The sequence below is a fragment of the Xyrauchen texanus genome, chromosome 1 (assembly GCF_025860055.1).
Source record: "Xyrauchen texanus isolate HMW12.3.18 chromosome 1, RBS_HiC_50CHRs, whole genome shotgun sequence".
Lineage (NCBI taxonomy): Eukaryota > Metazoa > Chordata > Actinopteri > Cypriniformes > Catostomidae > Xyrauchen > Xyrauchen texanus.
The window spans coordinates 55,614,066-55,639,213 of NC_068276.1; the positions used below are offsets into that span (position 1 = coordinate 55,614,066).

The following is a 25,148-nucleotide window of genomic DNA, read 5'->3' on the forward strand; positions in this document are numbered from 1 at the left end:
AACTCTGTGAATGTCCTTGAGTGGCCCAACCAGAGCCCAGACTTTAACCCGATTGAACATCTCTGGAGAGATCTGAAAATGGCTGTGCACTGACGCTCTCCATCCAACCTGATGGAGCTTGAGAGGTCTTGCAAAGAAGAATGGGAGAAACTGCCCCAAAATAGGCGTGCCGAGCTTGTAGCATCATACACAAAAAGACTTGAGGCTGTAATTGGTGCCAAAGGTGCTTCAACACATTATTGAGCAAATGCTGTGGATACTTGTACATGTGATTTTTATTTTCAATAAATTTGCAAAGATTTCAAACGGACTTCAATCACGTTGTCATTATGGGGTGTTGTTTGTAGAATTGAGGAAAATAATGAATTTAATCAAGTTTGGAATAAGGCTGTAACATAACAAAATGTGGAAAAAGCGAAGCACTGTGAATACTTTCCGGATGCACTGTAGATCTCTTCTCTGTCAGTCTTTTAAAGTAATCCATCCATATGACTTGATTTTGAGTTCGGAATAGTTCAATTCATCAAATTCTATCCCAATGTCGCCTTGACAAAATGTTCGTAATATGGATTTGACCTATAGTAATATAAAGTATAATGTGTATTCAAAACAAGGTAAAATATTAACAAAACAAATTAATAGAAATTAAAAATGAATGGGGGCTCAGATCAAACTTGTCACTGAATGACAATTCACCCAAAATGCTAATTTTCACAAAATATGATTTGATGTTTATTTAAATTGATAGGCAAGCACCTGACTGAATTACTTTAGTTTTATGCATTGATTAAATGTAAGAAATTTACATTAAAGGAGACAAGTGTATTTTTTTTTTTATGACCTTACTCTTAATCTCACTCTTAATTTGGTTTGGCAAATATATTTCTAAAAAAAAAAAATGTTAGACCCTCTTTCTATTAGTTTATCTGTGTTAAACTCCCTTTTTTCAGCTATTAAGTTTGACAAAGGTGAATGGAAAATAAGCATCCATTTGAGTTACTAATACTTTCTTGATATCTGATTTATTTTACTGCTGACAATGAAATCTGGTCACTTCATTGAGATGTATAAAACATGTCTGACTTGAAGAGGAAACAATGTTATCTGAGAGCAGTGACCTCTAGTGCTCATAAGATGTTGCTGCTATTTCTGTATGACATTCATTCAATTTTACACAGAGTTTTTTATTTGATCATATTAGAAATAAACTTTTTAAGCAACTAAACCATTTCTTATTACTTTGAGGCTGGTGTTCACTAATAGGAGAGATGTATTCAACTATAACAGACAATTAATTGAAAACAAGAGCACAATCCTTGAACTATTTTAACCTATTTTATTGATATATAGCAGCACATCTACAGAAACATAGCTGAAAGAGTAAAAATGCCCCCAAAAAGCACAAATATTTATAAAGTGTCACAGTTAATATTTCAGAAGTAGCTAATAATGTATTTCAGCTTTACATCCAATATCAACTGTCTGTCAGTCATAACAATTTTACAACAACATTAGAGACTCAGAGCAAACAGCACTTATTTAACACCATATTTGTCTAGTGAACTGACACATTAAATTATTAGCTTGCCATAACAATGGCATAATAACTATTGTGCCATTCATTATGGCACATTAGGAAGTATCATAAAAAGCAACAGACCCATAACAGCTAAAGTTCCTCTTTGCTAAAGGATTAAAGAAGTCCAACTGACAAATGTTTTTTTAAGCTAAAAGCAATGTGTTGTTTATTGCTGCATAATGTTTAAAACTAAGCATACATTAAAATGAAAAGTAATTGTGATTTTGTAAAAAAATATTTTTTTCAAGTTGTTAAGACATGCATATTTCTTTAAAGGGCATTGTGTAATGACTGAGGTCCCACTACTTGTTAAAATACCCCAATAGCAAATCACAAGGCACAACTACCAGCTAAACTCCCCGCTTCATGCAACTTACAGAAATAAGTCATTTTAGAGGCGTATTTTTTGGAATAGATTTAGTATTTCTGTTTATTAGGAACAAGGAATGATATGCCAAGCCTCATTTGTAATTTTGTACGGTGAAAAATAGAATATTGTAAAAGAAAACCCTTTAAAAAATACAGACATTGCACTTGCAAACTTTATCATGTACATTTAATGCTTACTAATATATTTGTTTTTGATATTTTACCCAATACAGAAGATTGGATTTCTGAATTATACATGTATTTATAAGTATAAATAATAATTGGTCCCAAGGTGCATTTCTGAATCACACAAAATAGAATTTCAAGGGGTAATGTTGGCTTATATGGCTTTGATTTTCCAAAGGTTTAATAAAATAAACCACATACGCATTATGCATTGTAATAGTGAGACTACAACAGGAATGTACAATTGTATCACTGTGCATTATTGTAATTACTGTAATTAACACCTCTGCAGCCTAACGATCATGTTATAATAGTATAAGGTCTGCACATATGCTTTCTTCTGGAAACAATATCAGATAAAAGTAACAAACTAAATATGAAATATGCTGTAACAACTATACAGCTGAATTAAAATGTAAAATAGGCATTGATTTTAACTGAGAAATGTCTTGAGACTTGAGACATAACCTTGAAAATAATCATAAATTAATATTTTCTAAAAAGAGGTTTGGTGAAAAAGTCAATATTCACATAAATAGAGTAATTATGGAAACAACAAAAAGAAATGAAAATCAGTATTATACAGAAATGAAGATGAGTCATGGAAAGCTTTTTTTCACAGTTCTTTCTCATTCAGAGATATGTGACAGCACCCTTCAAGCAAAACATCTCTAAAAAGAGGTTAAAATAGTTTCTATTAAAAAGTAGGTATAAAAATCACCAAAGTTTCTGAGCAAAGAAAATGGTCAAGTAATTTGACAATTAATACCAAACATAGTAGGCTCAAATGAGCCATTTCTTTGACATTACAGAGAACAGCTCCCTCATAATGTATGTAATTACCCATATGCTAACAACAAAACCATTTCTGCAAACTAACTTCACACATTCTAGTTTGGCAGCTTTACATCACGCCTGACACCCAAACACATTTACAGTGTGAGCTTGAAATCACCGAAAATATAGAGCTCACGTAATGTTTCTATGCATTCAAATCAAACTCACTTCACAACCAAATATGCAAACATCCATTTGAGCCACAGAACTGGCCATGTAGTAGATCATTTGTCAAGAAGTAGATGCAAACTTGACATTGTCTGAAGTCTTGACATGTCCTAGAAATTAACATATTACAGATTGATTTTACAGTTATGTTTACGACCAGGCTAAATGCTCGAAACAAACTCTATTTCTACTAAAATAGAAAAAGGGTTACTTTCTATATATCTATACTGCATGCCAGTATATTTAGGGAACTTGTTTGTAATACTGGTTTGACACCCCCTTCCGATTTGCCATTAAAAGCAATCTGCCCTCTTCCAGTGTTCCAGACGCGGGCGAATATAATAAACTACCATAATGACAAAAGATATTTTGAGCGTCACACAAATATTTTAAAATAAGTAGAAGGAAACACGAGACACTTTTAGGAATATCATTAATGTCACAAATATGCATGTAAGTAGGACACCCAGACATGCAAAACATTAAACAGACATCCAAAATCACACAAGCTAAATGAGATGGCAAGAAATGACTTCATAATTAAATAGCAGAACCTAAATAAAGGTTTTTTTTAACCATGAATGTGCATTTTCTGATTGATGCTATTAAATTGACCAGTCTAAATTAAACAGAAGTCTAAACAGATGAACGACTTATATGGAGAATTATATGTACAGTAAACATTTGAGATAGAGATTGTAAAATCGGGAGTAACCAGTCACACTGAAAACGTATATAAAGTGCTAGTAGGAAAATGCCAAAACACATTTTTTTTTTTTTTTTTTCATATAGATATTTTCTTTCTTAGTTTGACTAATCTAAAACATGAAATGAAAAATAGCTTATACATAGATACTCACGTGTACTGAGACAGAAAATCTCACTGCAGACTGCTTGTATCGAGACATACCAATAGCAGGCATTCTGTATTTAATGATTAGTTTAGTTCACAGCTAAAAACAGACATCACAGGACTACATAAAAGATGTGTGGAATAACTGTAATCACCACACATGTCCTGCTCTTCTAAATCCTCTCCAAAAGTGCTGTAAAACTGTAATAGCTAAAACCGAATAAGAAAACTATATTTAGAAGTTTTGCCAAATCTGTCAACAGCCAGTTTCTCGAAGTTCATGGGTGGAGTTAAGTAAAAGTGAATGTCCTACTCTGAGATCTTTGTAAGAATAAATAATTATTTTCAACGATCAATATGAGCAAAATATCTCCAACAATCTAGCAATCTAAATATCCAATATGTGTGCAAGAAATGTCAACAAACATATATGGAAGGGAAATGTCGAGAAGCTAAAGCTTGAAGGCTCTAATATGAGTGGGAGTTGTTATTGCCTTGCTCCTGCAGGCTCACCAGAAGGTCATCAATCTTCTCCATGTTCTGAGAGGTTGTCATGGTGTTCTGCATAATTCCAGGGTCTGACAAGGGTTGCCCAAGTAAAGACTGGATTTGCCCTTCGCTCTCTTGCTGACTCTGACCAGACTGATTGATGGCAATGATCTGATCAGACAGCGTGGTTCCTTGGGAGTTCATCAATTGATGGCACTCTGGAGAAAATAAATAGTTGAATGAATAAGTTATGGCTCTTATCGCCCTTTCAAAAGTTTGAAAAATGATCGTTGCCTTACCATTCTGGATCTCAAAGAGGAAGAGGTCGGGCTGCTGATTCTGGTTGGGCTGATTGAGGCTTCCACTCATTGTAGTCTGAAAGAGGGGACCAGGCTGTTGTACTGGAGAAGAAGTGCTGGTCTGAAGTCCAGCTACATCACTTTGTGGTGCAAAAAGTGTTTCTTGAGAAGCCATTCCCCCTGGCAAGTTGGACTGGGTCATGAAGAGGTTTACAGACTGTGAAGAGCCTGTACAAGAACTTGGTGCCAACTGCATGGGTTGCTGGTCCTGGAACATGGGCTTGTTTGAGGACGGGTTGATCACCATTGTAGTCTGATCCTGAAAGGTCATGGGTTCAGATTGCTCCTGCTGCCTGACAGTGAAGGGAAGGGAGGTGTTCTGTGGTTCTGGGGAAGTTAAGGCGCTGTTGTTCATAGATGAAATCTGGACTTGGCCACTGAATAACAGATTGGAGGTTTGGTCTTGAGTCACTGCAGATGTTAAGGAACTGAGGAGAAGACCAGGCTGTTGTTGTTGGCCAGAGGAGAGTTTGCTTGGCGATTGGGAGATGCTCTGGAATAGGGAACCAGGTTGGGCCTGCTGTGGTGATTGCTGCTGCTCCATTGGAGTGCTTTGCTGATTGGGAGACAGTTGGGTTGGAGACTGGAATACAGAGGGGGCCTCCAGAGAAGATGCCTGCATGGAAGTGAGGAAAGACAGCTGCTGAGGTTGGCTGGCGTTGACTGTGAGTTGACCCGGTACTGCATTCTGGGAGAGAAACATACTGGTAGCAGAAGGCTGAGCTTCTGTGGACATACCGGATCCACTGAGAACCGTGAGGTTGCTTTGGAAAAGTGAAGCTTGGACCTGATCCTGGTTGGGTGAGGTGTTCTGAGTGTGAAAATGAGCCTCCTGGGGACTTTGGACTTCAGCCATGGCCGTAGGGTTGTGAAAAAGGGAAGGTGAGGAATGGTTGGGTTGCTGCTGAAGAAAGCCAGTTTGAATAGATATGAGCTTCTTGGCTTGCTGAAATAAGGCAGCCTGTTGTTGTGGTGGTGGTGGTGGTGGAGGTGTCTGCTGGAAGAGAGAACTTCCATTCTGCAACATACCCTGGGAAGAGCTCTGCTGCTCTGAACTACAAAGAATTTGAACCTGCGGCTGAAAGAGCTGATGTTGAAGGTTCTCCAAAACTTGCTGCTGCTGCACTAGCTGAATATGTTGCTCTTGGTGCTGGATGTGCTGCTGTTGCTGTTGAATTTGCTGCTGTTGATGCTGGATTTGATGCTGCTGTTGTTGGATTTGCTGTTGCTGAAGTTGATGTTGTTGCTGCGTCGACAGTGAATTCTCCGATTGGAGTTGGATGTTGCAAAATCCCTTTGCTTGCAGCTGCCGAACTGCCTGCTCCAGTTGCGCCACCTCATCAGGAGGCAGAAGTGACAGCTGTTGCTGAGGGTTGTCGTCTATTTGAGAGAGCCCCATCACTGAGCCACCAGTGTTGCTGGACCTCTCCTGTCCAATGCTGTCTCTGTGTTCCAAAAGGAATGGCTGGACTCCTTGCTTAGGCACATGAAAAGAGCTGCTGGGCGCAAGGTCCTGTTCTTGGATGGTGCCGAAGGGCTCTTTGTTGGAAAAGACAGAGTTCTGTGACGGCTCTTGTTCTCTTGTTTGGTGGGCCAGAGGACTGGAAAATGTGCAAATATTGGTGGGGATCTCGGTACTCATCTCTAAGGCCTGCTGGGCTGAATTGTTGACATCTGAGGTCTGCTGGGTTGCAAACAGGATAACATTGAGAATTCAAATAAATGTATGCAATGGTAATGGTAATTATATGCAATGTATGCAATGGTAATGGTAATTATATGCAATGGTAATTTGCTGTTTCAGTCTAGCGTTTTACATATAAGCCAGTAACGTGACACTCAGTGTTTTTGTCATAAACTATTGAAGGGATAGTTCACCCAAAAATAAAAATTCTCTCATCATTTACTCACCCTCATGCCATCCCAGATGTGTATGACTTTCTTTCTTCTGTAGAACATAAATTATGATTTTTAGAAAAATATTTCAGCCCTGTAGGTCCATACAATGCAAGTGAATGGGTGCCAACATTTTCATGCTCCAAAAAACACATGAAGGCATCATTAAAGTAATCCATACGACTCCAGTGTTTTAATCCATATCTTCAGAAGTGATATGATAGGTGTGTGTGAGAAACAGATCAATATTTAAGTCCGTTTTGCTTGAAATTCTTCTCCCTGCCCAGCAGGGGGCGGTATGCATGAAGAATGTGAATCACCAAAAACACAAGAAGAAGAATGTGAAAGTGATCTGTTTCTTACCCACACCTATCATATCGCTTCAGAATATTTAACCACTAGAGTTTTTTTAATTACTTTTATACTGACTTCTGTGATTTTTGGAGCTTCAAAATTTTGGCATTGAATGGACCAAAAGAGCTGAGAAATTCTTCTAAAAATCTTCATTTGCATTCAGCAGTTGAAAGAATGTCACACACATCTGGGATGGCATCAGAGTGAGTAATAGATGAGAGAATGTTCATTTTTGGGTAAAATATTCCTCAAAGTTAATCAAAAATACATTAAAAAAAAAATGTAATTCAAACAAAATTATTATTTACACATCTACTATGACGAACATACTCTGACTTCAAAGTCATTTTGATGACTTGGAAAAAAAAAAGTCTCATTAAAGATGGAATCATTTGAATTCTTGGAAATAAAATAGTTTGAAATAATCTTTTATTATTATTTGATTTACAATTTGTTTAGAATATTATTAATATTTAAAAACGTTTGTTCATCATATCAAAGGTAGGTGGTTTAACCATCACGCAGTAGCCATTTTATTGTCATGTGACTAGAAAGCCATAAAACAGAGTGGTTAAGGTTGTTAAAAAATATAAAATAATTTGGAATATTTATGAAAAGTAGAATTTGTTCAGGTCAAATGCAGTAACATTAAGAAAAATGATTGATATTCATGACTCAAATATCCATGATATTTATAAAAAATCTATTTATATTTTACCTTGAAAAATATGTTTAAATGTTTGTGAAAAAGATTTTTGTGTACACTCAGCTGTGTAAACTCAAATGTGTGTCTTCAAGGTACAAGGAATGTATTTTAATACCTTTTTTGTTGTTGTTGCTATTAACAATTTTATTGATTCTTATATAAAAAACTGAATAAACTATATATATATATATATATATATATATATATATATATAGTTATATAGATAGCCGACAATGCCCTCCCAGCACAGTTTAGAAAACAAAACTATTATAGTTCTCACCGGTTAAAATTGTGTAAAAGGATAATTGTCGCAAAGTTTAAGCGGAGCTCGCCTCCAAGCAATCAACCCTCACATAGCGTCGCTTTACTCCCGACGGTTACAAAACTTGACATTTTACAAGTCATTATTTAGTTTTTTGTAGAAAATGCTATAAAAGTTTTTTTTTTAACTCAAATATGTCTGAAACCAACATGTAAATAAATATTAAATTTACTTATGCTTGTAACAAGATTTTTTTTTAAAGATTTCTCATTTTGATAATTCTTTTTGTCAGGACCTGTGTACCAGGGCTGGACTGGTAATCTCACATACCGGGCATTTTCCCGGTGGGCCGACGCTCTTTGGGGCTGATCAGGGGCGGACCGGCCATTGGGAGAACCGAGCGGGCCGGTTGGTCGTCCGCGAAACGTTCCGAATGGGCCGCGATAAGCTCAAATGAGTCACCGCGTTATGCAGAATGGTGCCGCGATATGCAGAAAAGACCGCAGACCGATCAACATCACCCCGAAAATGCCAGTCCAATTTCTCTTCCCAGTCCAGCCCTGCTGTGTACAAACCTTGAACGCTGAGGGGTTACTGGAGACCTCCATTGGAGTGACTGCTTCTCGTTTAATAAGAGGCAAAACTGGGGTCATCAAGGCACTGTCCATTACTACTGAAAACAACAGACAGAAGGTCATTTATAATTGTTTATATGCACAATAGAAAAATGCTCATACTGTATGTTTGCTTACCTTTGACTTGTTCAAAACAGCAGGGTGTCACTGGAGGTAAAACTTCCTTCTTCACAGACAAATCAACCACTGTAAACATTAATGTTACAAGATCAGTGACTTACTTAAAGAAATTATTTACCCAAAATATAATCAACTCAATCATAATTTCCTCATGCTCATGTTTTTCCAGACCTGTTTGATTTCACTAACAACATTTGTATGAGTAAATGATGACAGAACATTTTTCAGGTGAAATATCCCTTTAAGGCTTAATAAAGAAATACTGTTTTAGTGAGCCGGTTTAGTTTTGGAGGAGGAGTTGCTTCGGAGTAACTACAATTTGTTTATAAGGTGGAGATTACACTGACCTGGTTCCGGAGTGTATGTAAATGGTTGCACATCGTGGGAACGTCCAGCATTTGTCACAACACAGATAAACACAGCCACAGGAGATGTGATAGCTGGGTTTTGATATGGAGGGACTTTGACAATTAGATGGTTCTAAAAGGGGAAAGACAGAGAAAACTGAAAAAGTTTGAATTTAAAGCAATTTCTAGATACTTAGTGGTGCTTGTTAAGGTAAGTACTATTACCATTGCTCATACTTAGGATTAGGGATTTGAACAAACTGCGACATGTAACCAATCCCACACCATTTGTGCAATGGATATGAATGATATCTAAAAGCTATGGCTTTTCTAACCAATCTGCTAATTATGATATTCACCTGTCACTGATGGATGATAAAACAGGCAATACCATAAGGACGACCTGAGCCATCCCCTAAAAACCACACTAAGCACAAATAGCAACAAAAACCATTTTCTTTGCACCAAGTGCAAATCATGTTAAATGCTAATGGCACCCTGGTGCAAATAGTGGGAGATACTAGTGACACCCCTAATTAAATACTAACATACAGAATAGAGGCATCACTGTAGCATTTTTATTGTGTTTGTTTAGAGTCCCACAGACACCCTACACCAACCCCTGCTCCTAAACCTAACCTAACCTTCCCTGACAAAAAGTAGTACTATGAAGTAGTATTAAAGGAGATATTAAGAGTGGAAACAGGAAACAAAATAGGAAAAAGTGGGCCAAAAAGCCAGAATCGAACCTAGGTCATCTGCACAAAAAAAGTACATGCATACCATCATTAAACCCCATAACACTGCAGTGACAGTAGGGTGCACTTTCTCTTGAATTTATGCGTTTCCAAAAGACTATTGGAGTGCAAATAGCTGTGCTGTGGGGCAGGTGCTATTTACACATAGTGCAAATAGACCCTCCATTATTGTTTCATCTTAACTGATTTTTTATGCAATTAAAACTGTCATTATCACAAGCAGTCACTCTGATATAATTTGATTATATGCATCCTTTATTGTAAGACTGCTTAGTTGTGCATGTGCAACAATATATGGAAACACTGAAACTTAACAGATCACTGCTGATACTTCAGGCCTTGTAATTGTAAAACAGATATATTGACAATCAATGGTTGAATACAACTGAATTAAATCCTAAACACCATTGCATACTGTTTGTGTATCTAGGTCAGCAATCGGTGGTCCTTGCCAAATTCATGTCAGTCAACAATTGGGGACAGTGATGTCTGTGACCTGCACAAAGCTGCCTCTATTTTTACAGCTCTTGTTCAGCCCACACAGTGAAAAATAGGAACAGCAGATGCTATGGCTTACCTGATGGAAAAACTCCATGTCAATGTCAGCCTCCGCTTTCCAGGATTTATCATCTGTAACAGAGGTTAAACAGTTCAAGAAGTGCTTTATATAATAGGAATATAATATTAGTACCTGTATATTCATATAAGCATAGGAAAAGCTGCCTTAAAAAGGGCACTATTCTAACATATGGGGTAAAGATGGGATACTCATAACATACCTGAAGCATTCTCCTTAAATATGACCTTGGTTCCTTTAAGAAAGTTTTTTCCAATAATAAAGACTTCATCCCCCCCTTTAACTGAACAGCTGTGCAAACTCTTCTTGAGTATCTCAGGTACTCCTGCAGGTTGGGCTATGAAAACAGAACCGACCAGAGAAAGAGAAAAAAAGCCTGTTAGGATACACAGCCAGATAACAATGTTTCTATGCAGCAGACACTGACTAAATATTTGGTTTCCACTGACAAATCCGAATTTTGTAGGCCAACAAATCCATTTAATCATCTTGCAAACAGCAAATGGATAAATATTTACTCCCTAATCTTCATATATGATGTGCTAGTCTGAAAGTTAAGCCTTTTTTCTTTAGATATTTCTGCCTCTAATAGATTCATAAATCTTTTAATTATAATTTTAAAGGAATAGTTCACCCAGAAATGAAAATTCTCTCATCATTTACTCATCCTCACGCCAGATGTGTAACTTTCTTTCTTCTGCAGAACACAAAAGAAGATTTTAAAAAGAATATCTCAGCTCTGTTTGTCCATACAATGAAAGTGAATGGTGGCCAAAATTTTGAAGCTCCAAAATGCACATAAAGGCAGCATAAAAGTAATCCATATGACTCCAAAGGTAAAATATATATCTTCTGAAGTCATCCAATTGGTTTTGGGTGAGACCAGACCAAAATATAACACCCTTTTCACTATAAATCGTGACATCAACAGTCTCGATTACACTTCCTGGAATATGGAATTCTGCGTATGCGTCAAGCACTAGGAAAAGTGATCTAGCTTGAAATCACAATGGTTCCTAGAGACTGCAATGGCGAGATGTATAGTGAAAAAGGAGTTACATTTTGATCTGTTCTCACCCAAAACCGATTGGATCACTTCAGAAGACGTAGATTTTACCACTGGAATAGTATGGATTACTTTTATGCTGCCTTTATAAGCTTTTTGGAGCTTATAAGTTTTGGTCACCATTCACTTGCATTGTGTGGACCTACAGAGCTGAGATATTCTTCTAAAAATCTTTTTTTGTGAAGATTTTGAAGACTGCTTTTGGAAACTGAAATGGTTAGAACAGCTTGATTTACCCGGATGAGCAATCAGCCATTTTTGTATTGAAGAAAACTGGACACTAAAGAAAAACATTTATGCTCCTACTACATTACCGAAGTCTTACATCCCTAAAAAGAGGTATGCAATTTCAATTCGTCAATCAGGTGGTAAAAATGAACAAAGAAAATGCATTTATAATAATGCACTTAAAGCCTAGAAGGCAAGTGTGCAGCACTCCAAATAAATGTTTAAAATATGCAACCGTCAAACTATTTTGACAGTATAACCATACTACTTAACCATTAACACATAAACACCGAAGTGACGTTACATATCTGTAAAATACTGTTTACATTTATCAAACTCAGTAATGCATAACCAGAGGTTTATCCACCCAGAAATGTAGTCCCAACTCAAAAGGCCAACTTAGAACTCAAATAACAAACATTTGTACTTGAGAATTTATTAAAGTGCTTAAACAAAAATACAAATTTCTAATTTCTGCTTTTAAACCCTCAGGAACACTTACCCACATTGACTGCCATTGTTAGTGAAATTTCTGTAGGCGTTTTCAAGTATTTTTATAAAAACTGTTAATATGAAATTGAAAATATTTTCTGTGGCAATCAAAAGCATTCCACTGATGTTGTTAACAGAGCTAAAGTTGTATTTAACCTGAAATATTATTTTAATTGGCTGGCGAATTAATTGGCTTCATCTGAAAAACTCAAAGTACAAAACACTGACTGATCCAAAAGCTCTTTTCAGTAGGCACCTAATGTTCTGCCTTAGACTCTTTTTTTTTTTCTCTATGGCCTTAATAATATAAACATTCATTATGCCCCCCTCTAATCCCTACCTCTCCTATGTGATGAGAGCACCAGCTGGGCACGCCAGCAAGGAGATGCTATGAATAACTCAAAGCCACTCACTGCACAGTATGGGGGACGATGAGGTCTGTAACGTGAGCACAGAGCCATTGAGGCGTGGGATGTTGACTCGGAACACCAGCCTGGCACGGGTGCTCTTCTTCTTGGATCCGGCCACCCCGATACGGGCCTCCACATCAGCATTCCTGAGCTTAAGGATCCCCACACAGTCTATACTGTAGAGAAACCCGGCTGTCATTAATCACTATCACTACTATCAACACCATGTAACCTCTGCAACCTCTCAATTGTGTATTGCTTTTGCATATTCATCACAACATATGACTATACTGTATGTTACAAACTAAATGTTATAGAATGGGATAGTTCACCCAAAAATGAAAATTCTGTGATCATTTACTCCCCCTCATGTTTTACCCCCCCAACATCTCTTTTTGTCTTGCATGTAAGAAAATCATGGATTTGGACCAACATGAGTCTGAGAACCTGATGACAGTATTTTCATTTTGTTGTGAACTCTCTTTAACATTTTAAAACATGCTTAGCGAAATTATTAAGCTTGAAGTTTGATGAACTTTAAAAAAAAAAAAGAATTCTATCCCCTTTTCACCCCAATTTGGAATGCCCAATTCCCACTACTTAGTAGGTCCTCGTGGTGGCGCGGTTGCTCTAGGTTGTGGAGGACAAGTCTCAGTTGCCTTCGCTTCTGAGACAGTCAATCCGTGCATCTTATCACGTGGCTCGCTGTGCATGACACCGCGGAGACTCATAGCATGTGGAGGCTCATGCTACTCTCCACGATCCATGCACAACTTACCAGGGGCCCCATTGAGAGCGAGAACCACTAATCATGACCATGAGGAGGTTACCCCATGTGACTCTACCCTCCCTAGCAACCGGACCAATTTGGTTGCTTAGCAGACCTGGCTGGAGTCACTCAGCACATCCTAGATTCGAACTTGTGACTCCAGGGGTGGTAGTCAGCCTCAATACTCTATGAGCTACACAGGCCCCAGTTTGATGCACTTTTAAGATGTTGTTACATACGCCAGAGTCATATTGTTGTTGGGGTCCAGAGGCACTTCAATAACGGTGGTGCCTTCAATGTCCACTTCTCTACAGGCTGTTGTGTTTCTGCCTGTAACTTTGCAGGCCTGGTAGAACCCATGAGGCTTCACGCGTCCAGCATCATTGCCCACAAAAATCTGCAGGATCGCTTGCTCCTTCACTCCTTCAAGCTGTGACCAGGAGACGTATGGTTAACAGAGCAACATGGGTACAAACATAACATCAACAGCACAGAATAAGAAACATGACATTAGACTTTAAATGCTATAAAGTCATTTACATGAGATTTCAAGTATCTCAACACTATGGCTCTATAATGTGGTTTAGAAAAAACTACAATATTTAGAATCAAAGTGCTAAATAAAATAGAGCAAATGAGATATTTAAAATATAAAAGGGATAGTTCACTTAAAAATTCTCTCATTTTTTACTCACCCTCATGCCATCCCAGATGTGTATGACTTTCTTTCGGTACTGATACCGGTGATATTTCATAGTTTTCGATACCAGTTTTGCTAATATGATAATGTGCTATTGAGCACACTCCTTTAGCCTATTTTAAGTTACATTTTATTGTAAATAATACATTAAAAGATAACACTTCAAGTGTTTCTAACACTTGTTTGTTTTTAAGCAGGTCCCTACTGAAATCTATTTTTTCCTTTTTTAATTATTTTTCCAGAATTCCATGTTTTAAAGTTTAATTTCATTATCAAAATGGGTAAATGTTTAAAAACTTTTAACAAGTAAAAAAAAAAAAAATTTTTACTTTTCAACATACCATTGCATTTGCATAATTTTTTATTCATTAACTATTATTATAATTATTATTATTTCTACAGTGAGGATTTAATTTTACTATACAGAAATAATATAATTCTGTTGCTATTTCTTCAACTTCAGCCGTTTAGCTTTTATTATGAATTGTGCTTTTATTTTGACGTGTATTTTTGAAGTTTAACTTATCCATATAACAGTTCGCTACATGGACCAGTGTGATCGTTAAAGCAAAAATGCTGTGATTTAATTATATCAATTATATAAAAATAACGCTTCACAGTGGATTAGTGCTCTGCTCTATCTTCTCTCATACAATACAAATGATTCCCATGTCAGAGGAGTTTGCAGTGTATGAGCGGTCTGCTTCACACATTCATTTAAAGCTCAAGCAGCTCGAATGCAGATCAAGATTGCAGCATTTCACGGTTTAATGATCTCACTTGGACATATCAAGCTTTTAATTTAGGTGTGCATTTCAGTGTAAAAGGAGTAACAGAGCATACGCTCAAATAAGCGTGTGAGCATTTGAAAGCAGTCCTATGTCAGTAAGTCAGTGTGCAGGTACCAAATTAAGTCAGTGCTCGGTACTACCGATACTGTAGAATTCCAGTGGTTAAAACCATGTCTTCAGAAGTGATATGATAGGTGTGGGTTTCTCCCACACCTATCATATCACTTCTGAAGACATGGATTAAACCACTTGAGTCATATGGATTAATTTTATGCTGACTTTGTGCTTTTTGGAGTTTCAAAGTTCTGGTCACCATTCACTTGCATTGTATGGACCTACAGCGATGAGATATTCTTCTAAAAATCTTCATTTGTGTTCTGCAGAAGAAAGTCATACACATCTGGGACGGAGTAAATGATGAGATAATTTGTATTTTTGCGTGAACCATCCCTTTAAGAGTTATTTTAAAGTAACTTTGACTTTATAGTGTAGTTTTGGGAAAACTGCAATATTTTTTAGAAAAAGCTTATTAAAATATAGCAAATGAGATATTTAATATAGTAAGAGCTAATTTAAAGTAAATTCGCTCACAATGAAAAGTGCTGCCTCTTTGCTTCTCCTACATAAGACATCCAGGTTAGTTTGGTTCACTGTTATCCTTGATGTTGTTTTAACCCAAATAAATTAAGTACAATAAACATAAATCCTAACAAATTACCTCCATTACGTAAGTGTTTTGAGTTGAGGTGGATGGTTTTAAGGATTTCTCTCATTCTACTGGACCTCTTTAGTTCAATCAATTTATCTGAGCCTGTTTTAGTCCTCTCATTGAATCAGTTTGTATACTTACACCCTAAATATTGTCCCAACTAGCTTAACAAATTTGTCTACACAAACTATTTAATATTGAGCAATTTTGCCAGATCCCAGCACTCTGTATGTGTATATTTGAATGGTTAGTTTTAGTGTTTACAGACTTAATCTGTGCTACTGTTGTTGTTTTTGTCATCACTTGTCCGGGCTTACATTGTTTAAATACATTAAGTCTGTGTGACCCACCTTTATAGTAGGGAAACCTTGCTGTGTTTGGTCTTTCACAGACCCACGGCTGCCCTCTGTCAGGTAACGGGCTCTATGCTGACTCTCAGGCTGCACCAGAATCTTCAGTTCTTTCCCTTCACTTTTCTGAGGATACTGACTAGACAGAATCCCACCTTTGTGACCAGATGACTGTGGTCCATCAGAACTAGAAAACAAGCACCACTGGTGGATACAAAACTAAAGATTGTAGCCAATTGCCAATTTTCCTGACATTTAATCATAGAAAACATCCCTGTTTAAGGTCAGTTATGATCACTGGTTTTTTTTAAGAATGTGAAATGTCAGAATAATTGTAGAGTGAAGGATTATTACATTCCCAGAGGTTCAGAAGTTTACATACACTTTGTTAGTAATTGGTAGCATTGCCTTTCAATTGTTTAACTTGGGTCAAATGTTTTGGGTAGCCTTTCACAAGTTTCTCACAATAAGTTTACAAACTAAGGAATTTTGGCCCATTCCTCCAGACAGAACTGGTGTAACTATGTCAGGTTTGTAGGACTCCTTGCTTGCACATGCTTTCTCAGTTCTGCCCACAACTTTTCTATCGGATTGAGGTCAGGGCTTTGTGATGGCCACACCAATTAAAACCTTTGTTGTCCTTAAGCCATTTTGCCACCAATTTGTAGGTATGCTGGGAGTCATTGTCCATTTGGAAGACCCATTTGCGATCAAGTTTTAACTTCCTGGCTGATGTATTGAGATATTGCTTCAATATATCCACATCATATCCTTTCTTCATGATGCCATCTATTTTTTGAAGTGCAAGATTCCCTCATGCAGCAAAGCACCCCCACACCATGATGCTGCCACCCCCATGCTTCACAGTCGGGATGGTGTTCTTCGGCTTGCAAGCCTCACCCTTTATCTTCCAAACATAACGATGGTCATTATGTCCAAACAGTTACATTTTAGTTTCATTAGACCAAACAACATTTCTCGAAATAGTAATATCTTTGTCTCCATGTGCACTTGCTAACTGTAGTCTGGCTATTTTAATGGCAGTTTTGGAGCAGTGGCTTCTTCCTTGCTGAGCAGCCTTTCAAGTTATGTCGATATAGGACTCGTTTTACTGTGGATATAGATACTTGTCTACCTGTTTCCTCCAGCATCTTCACAAGATCCTGTTGTTCTGGTATTGATTTGCACTTTTCGCACCAAACTACATTCATCTCTAGGAGACAGAATGCGTCTCCTTCCTGAGCAGTGTGATGGCTGTGTGTTCCCATGGTGTTTATACTTGTGTACTATTGTTTGTACAGATGAATGTGGTACCTTCAAGCATTTGGAAATTGCTCCAAAGGATGAACCAGACTTGTGGATGTCCACAAATTTTATTCTGAGGCTAATTTCTTTTGATTGTGAAACAATCTGTCTGTAAACAGTTGTTGGAAAAATGACTTGTGTCATGCACAAAGTAAATTGCCAAAACTACAGTTTGCTAATAGGAAATCTGTGGAGTGGTAACCTAAGTGTATGTACATTTCTGACTTCAACTGTATCTGTATAAATTACAGATCTGTTCATTTTGTAGTCTTAACCCAGAAGAGATTTACCAGTGGGTTTTAAAAATGGCTTTCTGAGTTAAATAAGGTTTGTGGATAGCATTACTTGAGACTTTTAATGTTTGTTTTACAACATAAATTACACTCTGTAATATCTAAAACATGAATTTTGAAGCATCTGTTCTTTAAAAAAAAATGTAAGGTACTAAATAAGGACAGCAATTTAGCAATATAAATAAGATGTATGAAAGGAGTTGACTAACAAATTGACATTATGCCTAAACAGCTCTATTGCCATTACCAAGTAACCATCTTGTTGGGTGTCAACGCTTACGATTTGGGTAAAGAAAAAAATATTTATGGTCTTTATAGAGCCAATCTCCAACTAAAGGCACCAATATTGTATGAATGCCATAAGGCACAAAGTGTACCATGGTACTGCAATGACTCACCTTGCTTTGGAACAGACCTTGCTGTCTGGGCCAAGCTGTGAGAGCACAAAGTGTGGAGCTTTGGCACTATCTGCATCAAAGACATCCATGCTGACCTCTTCAGCCGAGATTGGCTTTGGTCCGGGCTTCTGCCGTGGGGTGCACTTGCGGGCCTTGCGGGGCACTTCAGTGTTGTCATTGTAGGAGCTGGAGCTCACGATGCTGAAGTTGGAGACTGAGTTTTCTATCCAGATGCTGCTGCTCTGCTCTGAATCCAGTTGAAGATCATCCTGGCAGGACATGCGGCTGTCATCAAGCAGGTCTTCGGGTGGAGGCGAGATGTTGAGGACAGACCGTTTAGAAGGCGTCATCTGGTGTTGCTGTTGAGTCTGCTGGCTGGATCCAACTTTTTCATCACACACCCTGTTGCAGCTGGAAACCTTGCTTTCCAAATACACAGCTTTCCTTAGGCTGGTTGAATCTCCTGGTGTGCTGCAGTCATTTATAGCAATCTGCTCTGAAGCTGATGTGGAGTGCATGGTTGAACCGGTAGAGGTGGGAAAAGCAGTGCGAGGACTTCCCGTGTTCATAGCAGAGGCGGCGGATGAGGCATCTGTAGTGTGTACAATCAGACAATGAATAAATGCATCTCAATCAACATGGGCCAGCAATACATTTCATCACGATTGCTTTCTGTCACCTTTGACTTTCCAATTGCTCCTGTTGTTAATGTTTCATGGAACGTTATCTACTGGGCAGGGGTCAACAATAAGGATGGCCTGCTAGCCTGGGGCCAGTGTGAGAACATTTTGTTGGAAGTTGATGGAACTGTCACTAGAGATATCAGGCCAGTGGTGCATTTTTTATACGCATTTTCATGCCTTGCAAACTTAATCATTTTGGATTAATTTATTTAATAATTCTGATTTTAATATGTTGCCAAAGTAATGTTATATAACAGGCTAAGAAACATTTTTTTTAATGTATATCATGGTATAACTTTGTCTTTCAGCAAAATGTGTTTATGAATTAATAGCTTACAGTCATAAAATAATTTTCAAATTTCAATTTTATATAAAACGGAGTAATTTTTTATCAAATCAAATAGAAAAATGAAATAGTTTTATTCATTTAATTTTCTTAAACATTGCATCATTGAATTTCATGGAATTTTGTTTTGAAATAGAAATGCTCACATTTTAAAAATAAGCTAAAATATTTAGTAGTTACATAACAATTACATTATAGATACAATATAGCTCCATATCTTCCAACTATTATTTAAACCCTGCAGTTTATTTTTGTTTTATAAAGAAAACATAATACATTTGAATAACTAAGTTTCTAAGATGTATTGTATATACAGTATATATATTTACACACATATAAAATATGTTTCTAAAAAATGTAATGTAATAATAATAACGATAAATAATATAATACAATATAATATTATATATACATTTATATATATATATATATATATATATATATATATATATATATATATATATATATATATATATATATATAATATAAATATATATATATTTTAATTGTCATTTTTGAGGGCAAATGTCAACAATTGCAAAAGCAGAAATGTTGTTCAGTGGATATAAATATATAAACAAACAAATGGTCATGCTGAATAATGTCTGGGTGTTCCCTTAACACATACGAGAACACAAAAGGAAAACAAGCATTTTGTGTAGAGTGACTGTAAAGCAGTGCATGACATCACTCTTCAAGACATTACACACAGTTTGCTAGCCAATGTATCCTTCTCGTATGTCTTGGTTTCATTTAAGCATACTGTACATAGACAATCTCTATACATGTACTGTATCATCCTGAATTGTTACAAAAAGTGTTTTCAATGTGTTTATGATTCATCCAGTTGCTGCAAACGTGTGTCAGATGATGCAAGCAAATTTGTAAACAAATGTTCATGGGAGTGAGCATAGCCACAGAAACAACATAAACCAGTGTCTGACCTATGAAGCAGAAAACTGCAGAGCATTTTGTATTCAGACACTCCCTGCTTCAGAGGGAACTCCCTGGAATGAAAATGAGACAACCAATGAGCAATAAGAGCTGACCATTAAAATGTATTATAATGAAAAGGCTTCAGAACTGTCCCAGTTTTATTTTTGGTAAAATTTAAACTAATGTCATTCAACTTTATTTTGCCTTGAAAATACAATTAGACAATCTCCACATCTCAGTCAGCATGAACTGAGGGGTGATGTACTGTAAAGGGGACACTTTATAACACCTTATAAGTTCACAGTAAACCTTTTGACAGCTTGTAGGCATTCCTAAAATGATAAAGGGAGGAAAACAGTAATTGAAGCCTGTTTGTGGCATTCCTATGAGGCCTTCACAGCAGTTTGTTTGTGTTGCATTAATATGCAAATTACAGAATTTAAAAAGATGGATGGAAAATTGTTGCCTTAAACCATATACAAAAATTACAACACTTATGAAACATTCATCTGTTGTCCCAAATACATTTGCTGTCCCATTATTAATACAATTAAATAAATAATGATGGGAAGAAAACGTTTAAATGTCTTGTAGAAATCACAACAATAGACATTGTTAGAAAAAGCATATGAACTTCCAGGATGTGAATGACGTAGCTTGAGGCAGATATTTGAGTCCATTGAATGACAATAACAATGAGCTGAGCGCCCCATCCTTAAAACAAACACACTATTCTGGATGTTGCTATCTCAGAGTGTGCTCTTTACCACATGAACTGAATTCTCTGTCATCCTATCCATCCTATCCTATCATGTGTCACATGACAAGTGGAGATCTGCTCATAATTTAGATTAAGTTAATTCAAGCCCCTATAACTCTAAGGGGCTTCGAAACAATTCTTTACCACCTGTCATTTTTATAATAATTTGTTGTTAAAACCTATTACATAAAAGACATCAATAGTCTGGTGACTGATATTTGATTTTGAATACTCTAGGCTAATCTGGTCACATTCTAGTCCTTCCCCAATCATCCATTCCAAAAGCTCAAATATGTGGGAATAATGCCCTGTCGCAACAAGCAGGATTATACTAACGCTGCTTTGCAACTTCCATAATTCTTCAGAGAAAGGATAATGAACAAACACATTCGGAAAGAAATTCAGGAGAAATCTTCAAAGTCACGTCCCTGAAAATAGTAAAACAGGCCTAATAAAATGGAAATGCTACTACTCACAACTTTAGCTTGAAAGGCAGCCGAATGGAGAGTTTATTTACATGTACAACATCACACACAGTGACTTACAGATGCAAATAAAAACAAACAATATGGCTTGAGATCAAATTAAGAATTGTTATATGAACATACATTTACAAAATGCCAATATGTAGTTCCATAAACAAACAATATCACAAGGAGCTTGACGTCAACAAAAACCCAATCACATTTTCCAAAGAAGTACAGTGAATTAATTAGTTTTTATGGTAGCACTTTACAATAAAGTTCAATTTGTTAACATTAGTAAATGCATTGTAGATATCACAAACTAACAATGAACAATATAGTTTCACAGTGTTTATTCACTGTAGTTAATGTTAATTCATGAAAATACAATTGTTTATTGTTCATGTTAGTTCGTAATGCATTAACTAATGATATTAACTAATGTTATTAACTAATGAATTAACTAATGCATTAACTAATGTTATTAACTAATGAATTAACTAATGAATTAACTAATGCATTAACTAATGTTATTAACTAAGGGATTAACTAATGCATTAACTAATGTTACTAACTAAGGCATTAACTAATGTTATTAACTAAGGCATTAACTAATGTTATTAACTAATGCATTAACTAATGTTATTAACTAATGTTATTAACTAATGCATTAACTAATGTTATTAACTAATGCATTAACTAATGTTATTAATGAAGGCATTAACTAATGTTATTAACTAATGCATTAACTAATGTTATTAACTAATGCATTAACTAATGTTATTAACTAAGGCATTAACTAATGTTATTAACTAAGGCATTAACTAATGTTATTAACTAAGGCATTAACTAATGTTATTAACTAATGTTATTAACTAATGTTATTAACTAATGTTATTAACTAATGTCATTAACTAATGTCATTAACTAATGCATTAACTAATGCATTAACTAATGTCATTAACTAATGCATTAACTAATGTCATTAACTAATGCATTAACTAATGTTATTAACTAAGGCATTAACTAATGTCATTAACTAATGCATTAACTAACGTTATTAACTAATGCATTTAGTAATGTTATTAACTAATGCATTAACTAATGTTATTAACTAATGCATTAACTAATGATATTAACTAATTATATTAACTAATGCATTAACTAATTATATTAACTAATTGTATTAACTAATGTTATTAACTAAAGCATTAACTAATTGTATTAACTAATGCATTAACTAATGTTATTAACTAATACATTAACTAATGACATTAACTAATATATTAACTAATTATATTAACTAATGCATTAACTAATGTTATTAACTAATGCATTAACTAATGTTATTAACTAATGCATTAACTAATGTTATTAACTAATGCATTAACTAATGTTATTAACTAATGTTATTAACTAATGCATTAACTAATGTTATTAATGCATTAAGGGTGCCCTGTTTAGGTCCCAGTATCACTAAGGCAACCTCTGCACAACTGTAAGTAAGCCTGATTTTATAATATAATCTCTTGAATGGAATACCAGTCACAATTTTTAATCTGATTAAGAGCACAAAAAATATACAATCATCAGCAATCATCACCCCTGCTTGTGACCTCATAATTAGCCAATGCTTCATATGCAAATCATACTGTCACACCGAGTACTGCATGCAACTACCATTCTGCCATTTCCACTGCGCCAGATCAATCAATAGTCGGTCAATGTAATTTTTTTGAAGGGGTTCAAAAGAATGACTTGGATAAGGACAATAACATTGACAATAACCATAATACAAATTATTTGCCCAAGGTCCCAGTGACATGTAGGCATCTGGAAAAAGGATGACTAAAGATAAATTAAAAAAATACCCTCAACATGAATTAGAGAGGATGATTTAAAGTCACTTTGAGCATCTATCGTAACACATGAAACTGATATTAAAACAAGCTAAAAAACAAACGTATGCCTTCCTCTCATTGAGCACCAGTGAGAGAGCAATTTCTAAAAGCTTGTTTCACTCTGAATAGCTTAAGCTCCACCAAAGCATCAGCCGAGTGTGACTGGGGCATATGCCAGGAAAAGCGATTTGCCAGGTTGACATGTGATACTGCGTCATTTGAGTCATCTGCTCCTATGTTTGCTCAGAATTGTTAATGAAATTAACTGAAACCCTGGACTACAAAGGCAGTTCTCATTACGCATTATGTTGCAACCTCTTGGCGGTCATACAACAATACAGAGAAGTACAACGGCATTGAAAAACACTGTGTCTCTCTCTTCTGGGCCTTGTGGGACCACTGTATCTGAAACTCTATGCCAAAAATCATGAAGAGAAGCTAAAAGTGTCTGTAAATCACATTTCTATCAACAGTGACAAGGGAAACCTTTGAAAGGGTAATAAGGGTAGTTGGCATTAAAATACAGCATTTTTCTTATGCAGCTTTTATAACCTAAACCTCACTTCATTTTGTTGGATTTGTGCTTAAAACAAGAAAAAAACTACTTGCCAATAGGCTAAGAAAAATAATATACATTTTCTTACAGAACAAAAGTCTTGCATTTCATCTAAGTTTGCTTGTCAAGTAAATCTATCTTGTTTTAAAATATGTTAAAATATTTTTTCTACTGGAAAATAGAGAACACCGATTAAGAAAATGATTTTGGCAGTGTATACATTCATATACATTTTAACCTAAAATCTTAATGCTTATAAAAAAAGTCTGTGGGCATTTTATGCATCAACTATCCATAAATGAAGATGGTTTTATGATTGATTTAAATTCAAATAAAAATTCTAATAAATTCAAATGATTCAGGATTGAAATCCATTAGAATTCATATAAGAGAGACGATAGTCAACATTGCACAATCTGTGTCAATCCTCTGATTCATTAGCCTGGCCTCCATTCTATGGCCGCAGTGTACTCTTTACTCAGCATGTAGCCAACTTAACACAGCATCCTGAGTGTGTTGTGTTATACCGAGTGCCCTCAGAGCTTTCACTATTGATAGAATGTGTAACACAAGCCAACAGGAACCCTGTGGGTCCAAGCTAAATTATAAGAAGAATTAATTCATCAACAGAGGACACAAATTCCAACATGGGACCAGTGAGTTCATTGAGAAAAAAAGCCAAAACTTTTTTATATACACTCACCTAAAGGATTATTAGGAACACCATACTAATACTGTGTTTGACCCCCTTTCGCCTTCAGAACTGCCTTAATTCTACGTGGCATTGATTCAACAAGGTGCTGAAAGCATTCTTTAGAAATGTTGGCCCATATTGATAGGATAGCATCTTGCAGTTGATGGAGATTTGTGGGATGCACATCCAGGGCACGAAGCTCCCGTTCCACCACATCCCAAAGATGCTCTATTGGGTTGAGATCTGGTGACTGTGGGGGCCATTTTAGTACAGTGAACTCATTGTCATGTTCAAGAAACCAATTTGAAATGATTCAAGCTTTGTGACATGGTGCATTATCCTGCTGGAAGTAGCCATCAGAGGATGGTACATGGTGGCCATAAAGGGATGGACATGGTCAGAAACAATGCTCAGGTAGGCCGTGGCATTTAAACGATGCCCAATTGGCACTAAGGGGCCTAAAGTGTGCCAAGAAAACATCCCCCACACCATTACACCACCACCACCAGCCTGCACAGTGGTAACAAGGCATGATGGATCCATGTTCTCATTCTGTTTATGCCAAATTCTGACTCTACCATCTGAATGTCTCAACAGAAATCGAGACTCATCAGACCAGGCAACATTTTTCCAGTCTTCAACTGTCCAATTTTGGTGAGCTCTTGCAAATTGTAGCCTCTTTTTCCTATTTGTAGTGGAGATGAGTGGTACCCGGTGGGGTCTTCTGCTGTTGTAGCCCATCCGCCTCAAGGTTGTGCGTGTTGTGGCTTCACAAATGCTTTGCTGCATACCTCGGTTGTAA

The 25,148-nt window shown here is 36.3% G+C and overlaps 1 protein-coding gene across 5 annotated transcripts in view; it reads right to left on the bottom strand.

The window, feature by feature from the left end:
* Positions 1-1,329: 1,329 nt before the first annotated feature.
* The window catches only part of nfat5b (nuclear factor of activated T cells 5b), a 59,862-nt gene continuing 36,043 nt past the window's right edge, over positions 1,330-25,148 (bottom strand). Inside the window, exons 1-12 of one of the 5 annotated variants that reach the window (XM_052131126.1) lie at positions 19,980-20,011; positions 18,007-18,598; positions 16,011-16,197; positions 13,700-13,890; positions 12,695-12,867; positions 10,698-10,832; positions 10,496-10,548; positions 9,161-9,293; positions 8,811-8,879; positions 8,634-8,731; positions 4,781-6,524; positions 1,330-4,699 (exon numbers count right to left, since the gene is read on the bottom strand). In XM_052131126.1, the coding sequence (XP_051987086.1) occupies positions 4,461-4,699; positions 4,781-6,524; positions 8,634-8,731; positions 8,811-8,879; positions 9,161-9,293; positions 10,496-10,548; positions 10,698-10,832; positions 12,695-12,867; positions 13,700-13,890; positions 16,011-16,197; positions 18,007-18,575 (3,591 nt within the window). In that variant the 5' untranslated portion in view covers positions 18,576-18,598; positions 19,980-20,011 and the 3' untranslated portion in view covers positions 1,330-4,460. Of the gene's footprint in view, positions 4,700-4,780; positions 6,525-8,633; positions 8,732-8,810; positions 8,880-9,160; positions 9,294-10,495; positions 10,549-10,697; positions 10,833-12,694; positions 12,868-13,699; positions 13,891-16,010; positions 16,198-18,006; positions 18,599-19,979; positions 20,012-25,148 lie in introns of those variants that run through there. The other 4 variants (XM_052131118.1, XM_052131101.1, XM_052131110.1 and 1 more) reach the window with 4 other exon arrangements.